At 39.1% G+C, this 19686-nt stretch overlaps 2 protein-coding genes across 3 annotated transcripts in view; both read right to left on the bottom strand.

Annotated features, from left to right (window-relative positions):
- BTBD7 (BTB domain containing 7) overlaps window positions 1-19686 on the bottom strand; it is a 92680-nt gene that overhangs the window by 15252 nt on the left and 57742 nt on the right. Inside the window, exons 4-7 of one of the 2 annotated variants that reach the window (XM_084791572.1) lie at window positions 17996-18204; window positions 15917-15992; window positions 9834-9994; window positions 38-181 (exon numbers count right to left, since the gene is read on the bottom strand). In XM_084791572.1, coding sequence (XP_084647698.1) covers window positions 38-181; window positions 9834-9994; window positions 15917-15992; window positions 17996-18204 — 590 coding nt within the window. Of the gene's footprint in view, window positions 1-37; window positions 182-9833; window positions 9995-15916; window positions 15993-17995; window positions 18205-19686 lie in introns of those variants that run through there. The other variant, XM_084791573.1, reaches the window with a different exon arrangement.
- LOC311602933 (small ribosomal subunit protein eS26-like) lies at window positions 8952-9421 on the bottom strand. The gene has a single exon (XM_084791577.1). It carries the CDS (start codon window positions 9376-9378, stop codon window positions 9031-9033), a length of 348 nt encoding a protein of 115 aa, XP_084647703.1. The 5' UTR covers window positions 9379-9421; the 3' UTR covers window positions 8952-9030.

Raw genomic sequence — 19686 nt, 5'->3', positions numbered from 1 at the left:
TGTGCGTGTGCTTGGTACCTCCCAGTGTTTTCATTACCTTAGCTTCCTCCACATAGGGAGAAAACAGCCGAGGACGAACATATATGCCAGCATTTTTTTGCCGTAGCCAGGCATTTGACTTTCCTCCTTCTGTGGTAGGAAGCATATCTGAAGGAGGTGTACTGATTAAGCCTCTTTTCATCTTAAAAACAAACAAACATTTAAAAATAGATCAACAAGATATATGCAGCACTACAATACTAGTAAGACAACAATATTTACATCTATAAAACAAATCGCATAAATTTTACCACCATTTAAATAAGAAGTAGGAATGTTATTATATAAACTTAGTAATACCCTAAATGTATGGTAGTAATAAAGAATTTAACAATAAGAAAGCACCATAATTGTCCATTTTCCTCTAGAAGCCTGGTGATTTCATAAAGACACAAAATACAAATTAATTAATTTGGATTAATTTACACAAAACTTAATAGTGGGTGCTCTTCTCAGGAGTGTGACCTGGCACCAACCCAAACATTTTTCATTCTATTGGAGTTATCTCCTTAGATGTGGGTCCAGTACCGGCACTGACGGACTGTGACCAGAACCTTGTTTAAGCTTAAGGGCCTCACTGTAGGGCACCTGTGTGGTTCTGAAAGTGGGGAGCCACAGGGCTAAGATGTTTCAGTATGTAACCTGCTTAAAACTCTAGCTCCTGTGTTAATACCTGCTTTCAAAATGGCATAACAGAGGCCATTTTGTTTTCAAGTCTACATTTTGAAACTAAGTTCAGGTTCTCGTGTTCTACTTGTGTGAGAACTTCAACAGCCTTTTACTTACAACTCAGTGACTGCTGGATGTTCTGCCTGAATTAATGATATATGTTCTTCTTAAACAAAGCAACAATACCCTGCAATGTTCCTTTCCCCTGGAATGGTGGGGAACTGGAAAGTTCCCAAGCCTGTATCATAGCCAATCAGCTTAAAATGCTTTGCCTAGCTACCTAGATACAACCCACTTGGAACAAATCTTATGTTTCACTAGCCAAAATGACATAATGCTGCCCTCCCTCCCCTTGTTTCCCACCTGGTTACCTGGTTGTTACCTGGTTATAGTTTTTCTTATAAAGGACTGCCTTAGAAACAGACTGGGGTTACAGTCTGGCTCCTGAGCCCAGACTGTGTCCCTGACCAGTCCTTTTTTGTTCAGCTGCTCTTGAACCCTAACAAGTGGCACCCTGTAGTTTTCCTCACTGATGCTAGGAACCCATAAATCAAGCCCCTCAGGTCCTCCTGTGATGGTAAGGCACACCTGGCATGGGATGCACTAGCATCTACTAAGAGAACACAGCCATGCGCAGTCACAAGCGAATCTATATTGGGCTAAGGATGGAATTAAGAACAAATAAGCTCACAGTTCCTAAATAATGTCCCAACAATGGTTTTCTAAATAGAATATAAGAATTAGTCTGGTTGTGTGTGGTGGCCAACACCTTTATTCTCAGCACTTGAGAGGCAGGCAAATCTCTGAGTTCAAGGCTAGCCTGGTCTACAGACCACCCTGTCTCCGAAACAAAACAAAGCCAAAGCCAAACAAAACAAAACAAAAAACCCAAAAAGAATCAATCTAGTTTGAGTCTAGAGTTTTAAATAGAACTGAAAATTATTTCCCCAGGTTTATGCCTTTTAAATATAATAACATCTCCCTGATACATTCTTTAAATTAATAAAACATAGCATAGTAAAGAAAAAACCAATCCATTATAACTGATTCTATTAATATATTTTCTTTCAGACTTTTCCAAGTGAAGTTTTGTGTAATACAATTCCGGAGTACATAGTGTATTCTCACCCCCCAACCCCCAAATTGTTTCCCTGTGTAGCCCTGGCTGTCCTTGAACTCAAGAGATCCACCTGCCTCTGCCTTCTGAGTGCTGGGATTAAAGGCATGTACTATCCTGCTTGGTCCTGTGATAGTCTTTATAACTATTATTCAAGGCAGCAAAATATTCTCTTGAATAGAAATATGGTCTTATTTTCAGTGTTACTAGATATTTAGGATACTGCCAAATATTTAGATAATATTAAACATCTGAGTGTATATACACATACATGTACACATATTTATTCCTAATACGGATAGTTTCTGAGAAATGAAATGACAAGACCAAAGAGTATGAACACATTGATGGCTCTTAGCAATGTGTCTAACTGCTGTCCCCAGACTGCTGTAGTGTTATTAAGATGCCACTGTACTTCCCACCTAGGATAACAAGCAGTATTGCAGACCTTACTGGCTTCCTAGGGACAAATAACTTACCTCTTTATTTTGTATTCTTTGTTATGCATGTCATTACTAGCAAAGATAATGTTTTATTAGAAAGTCCATAAATTCTTATTTCACATTTTCCAGGTTTAAATACTTAATTCTTCGGTATTAATATTGTTAACTAATTCTTTGACAATTTCACACATGTATATAATGTATTTGTTAAGTGTCACCTCTGGTACCCGCTCCCATCTTCCTCCTACAAAACCCCTTCTTCCCAACAAATTCTACTTTCACGTCTTTTGCTTGCTATTTTTTATGAGCCACTGAATTTAAATAAGGATGCTTGCATTACCATGGATGTGGGGATATTTACTGGAGCATGAGCAACTTAACATTGGCTGTATTCCTGGAGAAAAAAAAAAGCAAACTACTTTTCTCCTCCTCTTACTCCCCCTGGGCCCCAAGCAACCCTAGCTCCTATATCTCTTCAGGGAGGACCAGGCCTCATGAGCCCCTCTAACAGGAATCAGGTTCATGTCCAACAAAATTAATTTTCTCTGTTTTGCTAAAGAGCTAATCTAGTACCACACTTATTGTGATAATTAAGACATTTAATTCTTACTTTAATCAGAATTTTTCCATAGGCTTTTTGTTTGCTATTAGTGTAAAATAATGTTAAGTCTAGAAGACTTATTATTTTTCATTGTGCTCCTTTTTGAAGAACTCTAAAAGAATGGTCTCTACACAATTTAACACCACACCTCAAAAATATAAAAACAGAAAATAAAATAAAAACAGAGCAAGAGCATGTCATATAGCCAGCCTAAGAGTTGGTCTTTTGAAAAAAATAAAGATTAACAAACCTCAGCCAGAATAAGAAAAAAAGATTAAAATAACACCAGGTATGGTGGCACACACCTTTAATCTCAGCACTCAAGAGGCAGAGGCAGTCAGAGATCTGTGAGTTCAAGGCCAACATGGTCTACAAAGCAGGTACCAGGACAGCCAGAGCTGTTATTCAGAGAAACCTGTCTCAAAACCAGAAAAGATTAAAATAAATTAAATTTTAAAAATGAAAAGGGAGACAACTGATTCTACAGAAATAAAAGAAACACGAGGTCATCATAAACAATATATATGCCAACAAACTGGATAAATCTAGAAGAAATAGATCAATATATGGAAATATACAACCTATCACACTGGAATCACCAAGAAACAGAAACTGAAGCTGGAAAGATGGCTCAGTAGTTAAGAGCACTGGCTGCTGCTCTGCGAGAGGACCTGAGTTCAACTTTCAGTTTAATCCACACTGTGGTTCACAACAATCTCTAACTCCAGTCCCAGGGGATGTGACACTCTAAGGCAAATACATGATGCACAGATATCCATGTGGGCCAAGTACCCTGTCATGCCTATTCTTGACTGTCAACTATATCTGGAATTAATTAAAACCCAAGCAGCTATACCAAAGTATACCAAGTCTGGGTATATCAGTGAAGGATTGTATTCTTGACTGAATCATCTCAAGTGGGAAGACTCACTCTAAATTTAGATTGTTTGAGGTGGGAAAGTCCACCTTAAATCTGGACCACACCATCTGATGGCAGCCTATATAAAGGGCAAGAAAGAAGGAAGTGGTGCTTGAATAGACTCATTCTACCAGTTCTGTTTCTCTAGAGAAGCCTGATTGATATACACCGTACACATAATAATAATAGTCAGAGGCGGAAGAGGAATAAAAACAAACAAACAAACAGGGCTGAAGAAACATCTCTTGTCACTCCAGTTTCAGGAAATCTGATGACCTCTTCTGACTTCCTTGGGCATTAGGCATACATGTGGTGGTGCACATACATATAAACAGGCAAACACATGTATAAAATAAAAATAAATCTTTTAAAATATTTTTTAAAAGGCCAATTTAAATAGATTATTGACAACTAAGGAAATTGAAGTACGAAGAAAAAAGCTATTATTGTTGTTGTTGTTGCTACTGAGACAAGGTTTCTCTGTGTAACAGCCCTTGCTGTTCTGGAACTTGCTTTGTAGACCAGGTTGGCCTTGAACTCACAGAGATCCACCTGCCTCTGCCTCCCAAGTGCTGGAATTAAAGGTGTGTGCTACCACTGCCTAGCAGGGGTGGGGGGGGGGCACAACAACAGGACACACACACACACACACACAGACACACACACACAACTTTTTAAAGAGTATCAAACTCTTCTCACACTATTTCGAAAACAACAAAGAGAAAAGAATATATTCAGGCTCATTCTATGATATCAACATTACCCTGATATCAAAGACACAACAATAAAAACAAGAAAAATGCAGATCAGTTGCCACTTATAAAGCAAATGCAAACTGGATTCAATGACACCTTAAAAGAATCCCTACCATTGGGGATGAAGAAAGAGATCAGTGGGTAAAAAGGTGCTTGCCATTATGCTGACCATCTGAGTCCAACCCTGAAGTGCACAGGTGAAAGGAGAGAACGGACCCCTGATAGCTGTCCTCTAACCTCCACGTGAATACCTACATAGGTACACACACACATCAACAGAACATCCACTATCATCAGCTGGGAACCATCTCAGGGATGTAAGGGTAGTTCAAATGGGATGCATCACATTAACATAACAAAGGACAAATATCTAACGATGTCTATAGGAATAGAAAAATACAACACAATTCAAGCTCCCTTTATGATGAAAACTAATCAACTTAGATAAAGAAGAAATTTACCCTACTATAACATGGCTACTATCATACTGAATGGGGAAAAGCTGAAGACCTCAAAGGACAGAGATGACCGTTCTTGTCATTTCCATTCAACACAGTACTGAGGTCCTAGCCAAAGCAATTCCACAGGAGAAATAGAAAGAATTCAAAATGGACAGAAGTTAAAATGTCCTACATGATATTATTTAGAGAAAACCCTAAAGATTTCACCAAAAAAGTTAGATCTTTGGATGTAATGAACACATTAAGAAAAGTAGTAGGATACAAAAATTAACACACAACAACCAGTAGCATTCCTAAATAGTGAGCTATATGAAAAAAAGTTGACAAAACCACCCCATTTATAATAGCTACAAAAATATTAAAATACCTACGAACAGGAGCTGAGGATGTAGCCAGTTGGTAGAATGCCTACCTAGCATCTTGGGGTCAATCACTAGCACCTATAACCTGGGTGTGGTGGAACACACCTGCAATCCCAGAACTGGGGAGGTAGAGGCAGAAGAGTAAGATGTTCAAAAGATCATCCTTGGCTACATAAGCCCTGTTTACATAAAAAAAGAATAAACTGAAAAATATACAAATAAATAGAAAGATACCTTGCATTCATAGATAAGAAAAATACTACAATATCTATAATATCCAAATCAATTTGTATTGTGCTGGCTGTTTGTTTGTTTGTTTGGTTTTTGGTCAACTTGACATAAACCTAAACATATCTTAGAAGAGATCTTAATTGAGAAAATGCCTTCATAAGGCTGGCCTGAGGCAAGCCTATATATAGCATTTTCTCTTTGATAAGGTCTAACAAAGCAGGGTGTGCTAGCTAGGAAGCAGTGCTCCTCCATGGCTACTGCTTCAGTTTCTACTTCCAGGTCTTTCCTGCCTTGCTTGCGTTCTTCACTGGAATTCTCTTTGATAATGGACTGTGATACCAAAGTGTAAGATGAAATAAATCTTTTCCTCACTGAGCTGCTTTTGGTCATAATGGTTTTTTTGTTTCTTGTTTTTAGGTTAGCATTATCCTAGAAATTTTATTTATTTTTAAAACATTTTTTATTTAAACAATTTATTCAGATTACATCCCAATTGTTATCCCCTCACTTCTACCTTCCCGTTCCCCCCTCCCTTTTTTACCCTACTCCTTTCCCCTAGGCCTGTGACAGAAGGGGACCTCCTCCCCCACCAATAAGATCACAGTCTATCAGGTCTCATCTGGATAGTCTGCTTCCCCTTCCTCTGAGTGCCACCAGGCCTCTAAGGGAATGTGGTCAAATACGGGGCACCAGAGTTTGGTCATGATGTTTTACCACAGCAGTAGAAAGCCTAAATAAGAAAATTGTCAATGGAATTCTTAAGAAAATACTAATGGCATTCTTCAAAGAAATAGAAAAGAAGATTCAAAGATCTGTATGGAAGTACAAAAGACCTGCAAAGCTAAAGCAATATTAGGCAAAAGAAAAGAGCTAGAGAAAGCATATTACCTGATGTCAAAATACACTATAAGGCTATAGAAACCAAATCAGCATGGTACTGCTATAAAAAAAGACATATGGATTAACTGAACAGTATTTCTAGAAACCACAAGAATAAACCCATTAATTTACAGTTAACAAATCTGTAACAAACAAGGAAAAAACACAATGGGGAAAGGATAAATTTGAAACTTAGGGGAAACCTGATTAAATAGTCATTTGCTTTGACTTAGTAAACTACTTTTGGGGAACTGGAGAGATGGATCAGAAGTTAAGAGTACTAGCTACTCTTGCAGAGGACCTGGGTTTGATTCCTAGCTCATAACTATCTATAACTCCAGTCTTAGGGGATCCAATGCCCTCACTGGTTTCCATGGCTACCAGACATATATGCAGGCAAAAAATTCATACAAATAAAATGAACTAAAAATACCACAATCCAACACTGATGGGTTATGATGATAATGGCTGTCTTGGTTATTTTTCAAGAATATAAACATTTTTATTGAAGCCATCATTTGGGTCTAAGCAAGTGTCTAACAGGTGACATCTCAGGAGGATGAAACCACACTCACATTATACTAGAGTTCTATTTTCTAAATATGCATGCTATGAAGAACTGAGAAATCTGATTACACACACACAGACAACTGATTACTTCATTTTTATCTGTGCCTTAAATTACCCAGCTTCCTTATTACAAAAACATCCCAAAATAGATTTGAAACTTGAGTTTCTTTCCTCATGCTAACATGTTAGCCTTGAAAATAAACTCTATTTTCAAAATTTGTCTCTTGATAGGCATACTGTATGGTGGGCAAAATACCCCTGATTTGGTAGTAGCTTGCTCAGTAGATGGTGCTTTGAAAACTGAGTATCCACATGCAGAAAGGTAACCAGGCCCCTATCTCTCACTACTCGCAAAAACTAACTTCAAGTAAAAGATATGAAGCTATGAAAATTATAAACCAAATACAGGCAGGGGGTGTTTGGCAAGGTTATCACAAGCAACAAAAGTAGAAAGAGACAAATGGAATTTTTTCAAACTGAAAACTCTATACAGCAAAGGAAACACCCCCCCCCCAAAAAAAAACCCAACCAACCAACCAAAACCCAACCCCAAACAAACCACCATGTACTGGCAAAGATATAGAGAAAATGAAATCACCACAGATTGTTGGTAGAAAAGTAACAGGCCTGCCTTATGGAAAATAGTGTGGAAGCTACTTAAGAAAATAAAAATACATACTTCATATGACTCCACCTCTACTGTCAATGTCAGTCACCACATGGACAGGCATTATGTAAGTAAACCAGGCATGCAATCTTACTCATTCATGGAATCTAAAAACAACCTCAAGGAAGTTAAGAATAGATTAGTAGTTCCTAGAGGCCAGAAGGAAGTGCACGGGAAACGGGTACAGGTCTACAAATGCTAACAGAAGGGTAAGTCCTCATGCTCTTTTACATAGTAAGGTATTTCAAAACAGCAAAAAAGGGTATTCAAGTTTCTTTTTGGTTTTTCGAGACAGGGTTTCTCTATGTAGCCTTGGTTGTCCCGGACTTGCTTTTAGACCAGGCTGGCCTTGAACTCACGAAGATCCACCTGCCTCTTCCTCCCAAGTGATAGGATTAAAGGTGTGCGCCTAGCCCTAAAGATTACTACAAAGAAATTACAAGCATGTAAAGGGTGGCAGGTATGCTAATTAAGCAGATTTAATCATCACATAATACACAATGTTCATTACCTTGCACTGTATATATGGATAAATGTTATATAAAAAGCTTGATAAAGAAAAGTTATGTTTATAGTTGAGGTACCATATATAAATATATACAAATGAATATGTATATTTATTTATTAATTTAAGTGATTCTATTAGTTAAGAAGAATAACTTTAGGAGCTGGATAGATGGCTCAAGAGTAATTATGAGGACTGCAGTTTAGATTCTAGCACCCATATAATAAGCCGGCTATCCTGCAAAGGCCTGTAACTCCAGCTCGCAGGGTTCTGATGCCCTCTTTTGGCCTCTGTGCCTAGGTGAAGTAATGAGTAACACAATCAACTCCATTAATATATATTTCCCCCTTTCTAGGTCTGTTATTCTCTTTTCTTTTTCTTTCTTTCTTTCTTTTTCTTTTTTTCTTTTTCCGACAGGGTTTCTCTGTATCCTTGGCTGTCCTAGAACTCACTCTTTTAACCAGGCTGGCCTCAAACTCACAGAGATCTGCCTGCCTCTGTCTCCCAAGTGCTGGCATTAAAGGCATGCATTACCACTACCCAGTTTTTTTTCCTCCTTCTTTTTCTTTTTTTCTTTTTTTCCTTCTCTCTGTTATTTTCAAGATAAGGTCTCTCATTGTAGAACTGCCTGTCCTGTAACTCCCCATGTAGATCAGGCTGGCCTTGAACTCACAGAGACCCACCTGCCTTCGCTTCCTGAGTATTGGAATTAAAATTTGCATAGCTCCATTAATTTTCTTTTCTTTTTTTTTTTTTTTTAAAGTGTAACTCCCATTTTATTTGTCCAAAGTATTTTTTCTTCTGTCCTGTCTTTACATGGGCTTTGGTGGAGGTCGTGGTGCAGCACCAGCGGGTCTAAAATGAGGTGGGGGTGTTCGGTCCTTCAGGGCCTCATGGGATCGGTTCCTGACCACCTTGCTGTGAACGGCACAGCTCACGCAGTAATGCAGCTTGACGTAGAGCTTGGGCAGCAAGTAAGCGTCAAAGACGCTGGCTTTGGAGATGTCCCTGACAGCAGCGGCCTCTACAATGTTCCGGATGACGAACTTCTTAATGGCCTTGTCCTTGGGCACGCATCGGGCGCAGTTGGTGCAGCGAATTGGCTGCACGTGGCCGCGGCCCTTTTTAGCACGGCCGTTGTTTCTCCTTTTTTTGGTCATCTTGGAGCCAAGACCCGAAAGAGCAACTCCATTAATTTTCAATTGAGTCTAAAATGAATTCACATGGCTCATGTATCTTACATATATGAGCCAATATCCCACCTCTGATTTACTGCTGTTCTTGAAGCAAAGGTAATTTCTATCTTTTCTTTTCAGAGATATTAAATTGATACACTGATAAATGATCAAATTAATTCCCCTGAAAACTATGTTCTCGGAAGCAAGACACACTACTCACTTATCCATCAGCATCAGGAAACATCAGTACCAAGCACACTTTCTTACTATGTCAGACACTGGGGATACAACACTGTACCAAACAGACACTTGTGTACATCCTTGAGGAAAGCTAGTTTCAAGTATTTTACTAACAGGAAAAACATTTATAAGAATTAAACCAGGCTAAATTTGGCATTTTCTTTTCCTGAAAGGAATGGAAGAAGAAATGAACTTACAGCATCACTTAAAACTTCGCTGTTTATAGGTAAGATGTGTTCAATTCGCACAAAAGGCAAGAGAGAAGAAAGGATCTCTCTGAGCTCTTCTACGTCCAGGTCTCGTCTTTTCACACCTCTCTTGTTCACACTATGTGCAGTGCCACTCAGTAAGTTTGGCTCTATGAAATAGAAAAGGAAAAGCTTTCAGTGAAAACCCAATTTTCAAAGACAGTCTTTTTCTTTTAACAAATTTTTATTTGTGTACATGTGTGGGGTGTGCAGATGCCATGGCACTGAGTGTGAAGCCCAGAGGATAACTTTCAGGATTTAGTTCCTTCTTTTACCATGAGTTCAAACTTAAGCCATCAGGCTTGGACAGTGAGCACTTTTTACCCACTCAGCTATCTTGCTGGTCCTAGGAACAGCCTTGCTCTCCTTTCTATTCTATAAAATCTTGGTGCTAACATTGTACGTAAGTACATCTGCTTTAGGAAAGGTTATTAGTAACTTTAATACATAACTTTTTAGACAAAGAGAAAATATAGTGTCTACAATACAGGAATATTCTTTATGACTTCTGTATTAAATGACTATGTATATTACTCAGTCTAAGAACAACTGGCAACATCAGGGCTGTGACTAGTTTTTAATATAAGAGGGACACTGCATGGCATGCATTTCTAGTCATGGTATCATGGATGAGAAGGGAGAAAAGGGGTCTCAAGTAGTCCAGCCTGGCTTCTAACTTGTTAAATACCTGAGGATGAGTCTGAAGTTCTGATCCTTCTGCCTCTACTTCCTAAGTTCTGGATTACAGACATGTATTGCCATGCCCAGCCCAGGCTACTTATGGTAACTCAATACTATATTAATCACCTGTATCCGAAGGAGCAAAATCCAAGGTACACTCTACCTAGTTCTAAGCTTCTAACATGAATCTGTTACTACATACAAGTGAATCTTTAATATTGGACATGTTAATTCTCTGTTCTGAGGAATAAATAAATTTTCTCTTTATTAGGTATTAATGTGACAGGAAGATCTAAAGAAAAATATGTATGCTTATGACATTAGGATATGAAGAAAATTATACATTTTGGAAATATTTCATTACATCTTTAATTTAGGGGGGCTATATTTTTTCTTAATGTGATATTTTTTATAATGAATATGATCTTTATTGTTGATAATAAAAGTGCTACTCTTTTGTTTTGTTTGTCTGAGGCAGGGTCTCTCTAAATAGCCCCAACAGTCCTAGAACTCACTATGTAGACTAGCATGACCTTGAACTCACAGAAATCTGTCTGCTGGAATAAATGGCATCCATCACCACATCTAGCCCCAATTTTTATTTTTTAAGCAAATACATCTTCTTTAAATCATGTGAGGGGAATATATATATAGAAAACTATCTGTATGTTTGTGGTGTTAAAGATAAAATCTATGGCTCTGCATGTAAGGCAAATAAGTCCAAATAAGTTCAATATCTCTGACTCACATTTATGTTTTTAAAAAAGTATTGGCATCTTGTTTTCATTTAAAGTCTTACATAAAACCTTTAAAAGCAAGGGCAGAACCACCAATACACAAAAGTGACTAACGAATGGCCCAGTTTGCCCTTCTTACTGCAGGTGAATCATATATTCTTATTTTGTCTGAAACCTATTTTATTTATTTGCTTATTTTTGTTTTTAATGTGTATGGCTGTTTTGCCTGCATGTATGTCTGTGCACTATGTGTGTACCTGGTGCCCCTTGGAGGGTTCAAAAGGGTGTTGGATCCCCTGGGGATGGATTTATAGACTGTTGTGAACCACCATGTAGGTACTGGGAAAGTGAACCTGGGAACTCTGGAAGAGAAGCAAGTGCTCTTACCCACCGAGCCATCTCTCCAGCTTCCAAAACTACTTTCAAGTAAACTATATCCTTGAAGGATTGTCACCACCTGCCCAAATAAACATGATCTTTCATCATGACCAGCCTTTCCTTATTATTAACCTATACCAATGAGAGCACGAATGGCCTTCAGTGACTAGGCAGATATAAAACACACACACACACACACACACACACACACACACACACACACACACACACGGCGCGCGCCAACTGTTATGCTGTACACGATTCACATAAACTGCTCCCAGAGGCCAGTCTCCTGTGGGCTTCTGGGCCTCTGGGCACAATCATTTTGCCAACTCATCTAGATATAACGTTGTATGCTTCTGTTTAAAGGCGTTTTAATACATATTTATTAATCAACATTGAACTCATGGAACATACAATAGCACTGTACCATGCCTCTATGACATTTATCAAACACACTGCATTAGGACATCCAAGCCTTCTTACATTTCAGAATTTGGGACACTTTGGCACTTCACTTGGCAACTTGACATCATAGGTGAAAAACAAAAATGAAAAGCGTTATTAGATGGGGATGCAGGGACAGCTCAGTGGTGAAGAGCACTTGCTGGGGTTTGATTCCAGGCACCCACACACTGGCTCACAGCCATTTGTAAGCACAAACACGGTGTGTGTGTGTGTCTGTGTGTGTGTGTGTGTGTGTGCGCGCGCGCGCATATATATATGTGGGCAAAATGCTTAGACACATATAATAAATCTTAAAAATTTTTATTTTAACCCCCCAACATATTACGTAGACTATAAAAAGGACACGTGTTCACAGAAGATCTAAAAACAAGGCAAAGTATCAGTGTCTCAATTAATTTTGGGGCTGAGAATTTTTTTTTAAGATTTACTGATTTATTATTTTGTACATAGTGCTCTGCCTGCTTGTACCCCTGCACACCAGAAGAGGGCATCAGATCACATTATAGATGGTTGTTAGCCACCATGTAGTTGCTGGGAATTTAACTCAGGACTTCTGGAAAAGCAGTCAATGCTCTTAACTGCTGAACCATATCTCCAGCCTGTCCTGCCCCCGCCCCCTGCCTTTTTTTTTTTTTTTTTTTTTTTTTTTTGAGAAAGGGTCTCTTCTATATAGCCCTGGCTGTTCTGGTACTCAGCTTGTAGACTAGGTTGGTTTAGAACTCAGAATTCTATCTGCTTCTGCCTCTCCCTAATGCTGAGATTAAAGGTGTGCACTGCCCCACCTGGCTTGAGAATTTTGCCCCCCAAGATAAGGTTTCTTTGTGTAGCCTTGGGTGTCCTAGAACTATTTAGTAGACCAGGCTAGCCTCAACTCATAGAGACCCACCTGCCTCTGCCTCTGGAGGGCTGTGATTATGGGTGTGCAACACCACCACCTGCCTGAGAATTTAATTTTTGGAGACCCAGAAAGCTTGTCCACAAATAACACTGAAAGTGTGTGATAAAGATCTGAAGTTATTGCAGGTTATGCTGGGACTGGAGCCTAGAATAATCATCAGACAGACCAGAGAGACTTAATCCAGCAACTGATGGGAGCAGATGCAGAGTCCCACAGCCAAATACCAGGTTGAGCTTGGCAAGATCTGTGGAGGAGGGGGATAAAGAACTGGAGGAGCCAGAGGAGTCAAATAACCACAAGAACATGGCCCACAGAATCAACTGCCTGAGACTCAAGTGGGTGCATAGAGATCAGGAGTCTTTAGGCTTCTGACCTAGGTCCTCTGCATATATGTTACGGTTGTGTAGCTCAGCGTTCTTGTGGGATTCCTAACAGTGGGACTGGGGGCTGTCTCTGACTCTTTTGCCTGTCTTTGGAAACCCTTTCCGTCCTACTGGCTTGCCTCATCCAGCCTTTATGTCAGAATATGTGCTTGGTCTTATTGTAGCTTGTTATATGTATTTGGTTGATGCCCCTGGAAGGATTGCTCTTTCCTGAAGGAGGTAGATTGGGGAGGAGGAGGAGGAGGAGGAGGAGGAGGAAGAGGAAGAGGAAGAGGAGGAGGAAGAGGAGGAGGAGGAGGAGGAAGAAGAGGAGGAGGAGGAGGAGGAGGAGGAGGAGGAGGAGGAAGAGGAGGAGGAGGAAGGGAGACTGGGGAGAGGCAGTTGGGATGTAATATATGAGAGAAAAATTTTTTTAAAAAAGGGAAAAAAAGATTTGAGTCTGCAAATAAATTATAATAAGTTGGTAACTTACAAAAACAGAATCTACAAATGAGAACAAACTATATGCTGCTATTCAGAAATCTTTCTGTATTAATTATAGTGGTTTTGTAGTTAGACATTTTCAAATCTGAGAAATGCTGAAGGTTTTTGAAGGTCACAGAAAAGCAAGTTAGGAGAAAAACAGGAGGACTGCCTCTCCCCACTGCTTAGGTAGTAGCAGCACAGGAGAGGGCTCAGCAGTTAAGGGCAGTTACTGCTCTTGAGGAGGGGCAGGTGTGGGTCCCAGTGCCCACATGGAGTCTCCTAACTATCTGGAACTCTAGTTCCAGGGGATCTGACGTCCTCTTCAGCCCCAGGTACATAACATGGTGCATACACATTTGTGCAGGCAAACATACGCATAAAAAAAAAACCTAAAAACAATTTTTTAAAAGGAGGTTTAATGGCCATTCACACAAATCTTTGTTCGGAGAACAACTGTAGACATCCTGGCTTGAATATCTTGGTTAGGTGAGCTTCACAGATAAGGAAGTAGTCACAAAGCACTGAGGCTGAGGACATGGTTCAGTTGGTGTGACATTTGCCCAATACTCACAAAGCTCGGAGTCTGCAGCGTTTCAGCCTTAGGCCTTGTAAGACTAGGCACAGTTGTGCACACCTGCAATCCCAGCCTCAGAAAATGGAGGCAGGAAGAATGCAGGTTACATAGGCCTGGGCCACATGAGACCCTATCTCAAAATAAACAAAATGCTAAAAAGTGACAGGAAAAGGAAACTTATTTATTTTTCCTAATTGAAGTTTATTGATCTGGGTTCAGTATATTGAGGGATGAAGGGAAAGTGATAGGTTGGCAGTCTAACATATAAAAGACCAGTACCAAATCCTATGTTCCAGGTCAGCAAGATGACTCAGTATGTAAAGGCAGGTGCCACCAAGCCTAACAGCATAAGTCAATCTCTGGTGGAAGGACAGAACCTACTCTTGTAAGCTGTACTTTGAATTCTATACATGTACTGTGATGAGTGTGTACACACTTCTCCCTGTACATGTACACAAATAAAATCAACAAATGTAAAAATCTAAAGACAATGAATCCTGCATGTTCAAAACCAAAAGCCCATGATCATGTATGAAACTACTCAGAAATAACCCCAGCTGGAGGTAATTTGATTAAAAACAAACTAAACAACCCCCCCCCCACCTTTTGTGGTACTAGATGTCTCACATATCAGGGCTCACACATACTAAGTAAGTGCTATGCCACCAAACTATATACACCCTTAGTCCCTTGTAGAACCCCTTCTCTTCATTTTAAGCTTTTTGAGTCAGGGCTTTCTATATAGCTTTGGATGGCAAGGAACTCACTATGTAGACCAGGTTGGCCTCAAATCCATATAGATTTGCCTACCTCTACTTCCTGAGTGCTGGGATTTAATGTTGTGTGGTATCATGCCCAGCCTTTGTATCTTTCTTAATTGAAGTAAAATTTATACAACATAGCTATTCGAGGTGGGGCATGCTTGTAATCCCAGCACTTATGGAGGCAGAAGCAGGCGAATCTCTGTGAATTGGAGGTGAGCCTGATCTACAAAGTGAGTCCAGGATAGCCAAGGTTACACAGAACACAGAGAAACCCTGTTGTTGGGGGGGGGGAGGGTGGGGGGGAGAGATGGGGGGTCGCGTGCAGCACTTTCAAGTATGTCCATCAACATTAATTCTAGAACATCTTCAACAATGTTTCTTTCTCTGACACCTTAAAAACTACATGCCATTTTTTATTCTAGAATTCCATCCATCACTTAACATACTATCATAAACATAAAATGTAATAAAAGCAATCTTTTATAACTGGAAAATATATATTTTTAAAAACGATGTATTTATCAACTTCCCCTTAACTCCACTAAAATTCTTTACTCTTGGTAAAAACCTCTACTTCCTCCAGTCCACAGTGTGTCTAAGACTGATAGGAGTTCATTCAGCAAGCTGCTGGATCACTAGAACCTTAAAGATGCTGACTGGTACAAGCTTACTTTCTGAACTTACCTCTGTCTGCTATTCTCTTCATCAACTGATGCTCACCCCACTTAATCAGATACTTAAGGATATCTTGTTCACTTGCCTATAATAAAAATTGATATTATTTATTTTATTGAAATTAGGAAAATGTTTAGTTTCATTAATGATTTTTCCTAAGTCACCATGCACATATGGAGATTTCTTTCTATCAGCTGTGTGAACTTCGGAGTTAATTCCATGGTCTATCAACAGTGAATGTTCCAGATGGTATTCTCTTATTCAATAACCTCAATATTCATTACAGCTAATGGCTTAATTATTATCATCTTTTTTCTTTACAGTATGTATTTCCTACTTTTACATTTATTTTATCTTATTATAGAGCTTCTATATACAGCTAGTCTTTCTTTGGGTCAGGATGGAGAAAAACATAATATCTAGTGATGGGATGAATAAGAATGACAAATTGCCCATGTAGGCTACACTCTCTACAAGGTTTTTGTAGGTTGAGGAGTAGCCCTTGCAAGACAATCTTTGAGATGGCAATATGCCTATCATTTTTTTTTTTTGTATTTTATTTAAAGTCTTACAGCACACACAGGCTGCTCCTCAGATGCTTTATATGTTATGAAGGAGTGCATAGCTCAAGCCAACAATCTGAGAGCACTGACAAATTCTAACTCTAATAGACATCTAGTACTGACCAGGACAGTGAAACAAAGTTAATAAACAAAGATCCTCCCACCAAAAAAGACCAAGTGTTTTAGCAAGCAAACCAAAGATGAAGGACAAGCACAGTAGACAACTTAGGCTATTTTTCCCCTTAAAATATTTATGTATTTATTGCATATACAGTGCTCTGCGTGCATGTACATCCGCATGCCAGAAAAGGGCACCAGATCTCACTATAGATGGTTGTAAGTCACCATATGGTTGCTGGGAATTGAACTCATGACCTTTGGAAGAGAAGGCAGTGCTCTTAACCTCTGAGCCACTCAAGCCCAGGTTCTTTTTTTTTTTAACTTAGTATTTTCTAACTATGGTGATATCATTTTATAGTTTATGTGGTACACATACAAAGACACAAATGGCTCAAAAAGTTTATAGCTCCACAGCATTAAAAGCTGTTGTACAGTTCTTAAAATAAAATTAACCCAATGTAAAAACAATTAAAAATTAAAAACACTTTACCTTATAGTATTTTTTTACAGTATTTAAAAATCTATTACTAAATTACAAACTAGATTGACACATAAGCCAAAGACACAAGAAATAACTGAAGATTATTCAGTTAAAAATAAAAATAGTTAAAAAATACAATTATGCTTTAGCAGAACACACATACTCTGAGTTTGTTTTTTTGTTTGTTTTTAGTTTTTTGAGACAGGGTGCCTCTTTATAGCTCTGGCTGTCTTGGAACTTGCTCTGTAGACCAGGCTGGCCTCGAACTCAGAGATCTGCCTGCCTTTGCCTTCTAAGTGCTAGGACCAAAGGCATGTGCCACCACCTGTTGGTTTTTTTGCTTGTTTGTTTGTTTTGTTTTGTTTTTAAAAGACAGTGTTTCACTGTGCAGCCTTGGTTGTCCTGGAACTCACTCTGTAGACCAGGCTGGCCTCGAATTCAAGATCTCCCTGCCTTTGCCTCTTGAGTGCTGGGATTAAAAGGGTGTGCCACCACATCCTGCACACTCTGAGTTTTTAATGAGGAGATAAACAGATCAGAAATGAAATTTCACTCTTATTTTGTGCTGCTTAACCTATGGTCTACAATCTAAGTAGGTGATACCCTACCAAAAGAAATTATTATAGTAAATGAGTATCAGTGGAGGGCAAGACATCCCTTTCAGACTGTGCTCCTCAGCTGGCCTGTCTTCTTTATATTATAGCTGGGTAAGCAAGCCCTAGGCTTGTTCAATGTTGAGCCATGATTGCAGTGTGCATGAAGGCCCAAAGGGACAGAAGGTTTTTAGTGTACAAACAGGGATCAGGTGTTCCTTAAGCAGAGTCTGTTTCTCCCTGCCCTGCCTATAAGAGTAAGGGAGTACGGATGAATTTCTTTGTTCATGCAGGAATTGATAATGGACTTGCGAAGTGTATAAATGATTACCTGTAGGTAGTCAGACTGGATAGCAGTAAGCAGATGGTCTTTGCTGAGTTCATAAAAAACATCCGAAGTCATGACCTGGGATAATTCCTCACAAAGGAAATGCAAAGCTTGTCGGTGTACCCACTTAGAGCCATATGGATGTGAGCTCCACTTGAGGATGGCAATTAAAGTATCTAATGAGATGCTCTCAGCAATGATATCCTCACAGCCTAAAAGAGAAGGCAAATACTTCTTAAGATTAATCAGAAACATTACTTATTGAACATTAATGTTTGACCTTCATAGAGTTAAAAAGTGGTGGTAGTAAAAAAAAAATCTAAGGAGATAAAATCTCATGGAAATCATCAAGACTTTGTGAGATAGAATAACAACAGATATAACTTCTATAGGAAATCTGATGCCCTACAGAGACAGATGTACAGGAAAAGGCAGAGAATCCTCCTAGCTACTGAAGTAAACATATATCTGTGAACAAATCCAATTATCTGAGTAAGACAGTACAATGGAATCACCAGATAAAAAGGGAAGAAGGGTAGATTGAAAAGACAGATATGGGAAAGACATAAATGACAGAAGAAGGACATAAATGACACTTGATTGACAGTATCAAGATCCAAGGAGATGATTTGAGCTCTTAGAAAACAGGTAAAACACATGTTTTATATATATATATATATTTTTTTTTTAATTTAAAGACAAGGTTTCTCTCTGTGTGGCTGGCTGTCCTGGAACTTACTTTGTAGACCAGACTGGCCTTGGACTCACAGAGATCTGCCTACCTCTGCCTCCCAAGTGCTGGGATTAAAGGCATATGCCACCATTGCCTGGTTTAATTCTGGCAAATCAAAAAAGAAGTGGTGAAATAAGCCAAAAACCCAGAAAGAACAACTATGGCATTTTAAAAAAGGTCAAAGAAGAAAGAAAGAAAATCTGAGAATAGTCAATTATTTTCCTTAGGATAAATCACTTTAAAATATAAAGATACATGGCCAGGCATGGTGACATGCAACTTTTTTCTTCTTCTTCTTTTTTTCTTTTTGGTTTTCCAAGACAGAGTACTCTGTGTAATAGCCCTGGCTGTCCTGGAACTCTCTTTGTAGACCAGGCTGGCCTCCAACTCAGAGATCCGCCTGCCTCTGCCTCCCCCGTGCTGGGATTGAAGGCGTGTGCCACCATACCTGGTTAAGTGGCACACACCTTTAACCTCAGCACTTAAAGTGGCTCAAACAGGAGAATTTCTGTAAGTTGGAGGCCAGCCTGATCTACATTATGAGTTTCAGGGGCAGGGGGAGTGGGAGAAGACCTTGTCTCACTCTCTCTCCGCAATTATAAGTAAAAAAATTGTGATAACAATATGACTAAAGCTGGACAGAAAAATTTCATTGTTTACTATAAAAATAACATGGACAAAAAAACACCTAGGCACTTAAATAGTAACAAAAAATATGGCTACCTGCTGTACTGTATTCAAAGCTTTACAAGATACAGATCAACATAAAGCCCAGAGATGTCCAGAGTTCAAAGGTTAAAGAGACAGAGTGAATCTCATAATCGGGTTATACAAGATCATTAGTGGCCATGTGACACCTACTTACTACTTCTTTTTTTTCTTTTCTGATACATGACACCTACTTACCTCTTTTTCCCCCGATACACTACCAGATGAGGGGATACATCATAAGTAACTGTGT

The sequence above is a fragment of the Acomys minous genome (assembly GCF_964271855.1).
Source record: "Acomys minous genome assembly, chromosome: 8".
Lineage (NCBI taxonomy): Eukaryota > Metazoa > Chordata > Mammalia > Rodentia > Muridae > Acomys > Acomys minous.
The sequence above is the reverse complement of the archived record's forward strand: the minus strand, read 5'-3'. Positions and strand labels throughout refer to the sequence as shown.

Excerpts from the sequence above, each read along its gene's own strand:
- LOC311602933 (XM_084791577.1), bottom strand. The coding sequence starts at position 9,378 with ATGACCAAAAAAAGGAGAAACAACGGCCGTGCTAAAAAGGGCCGCGGC.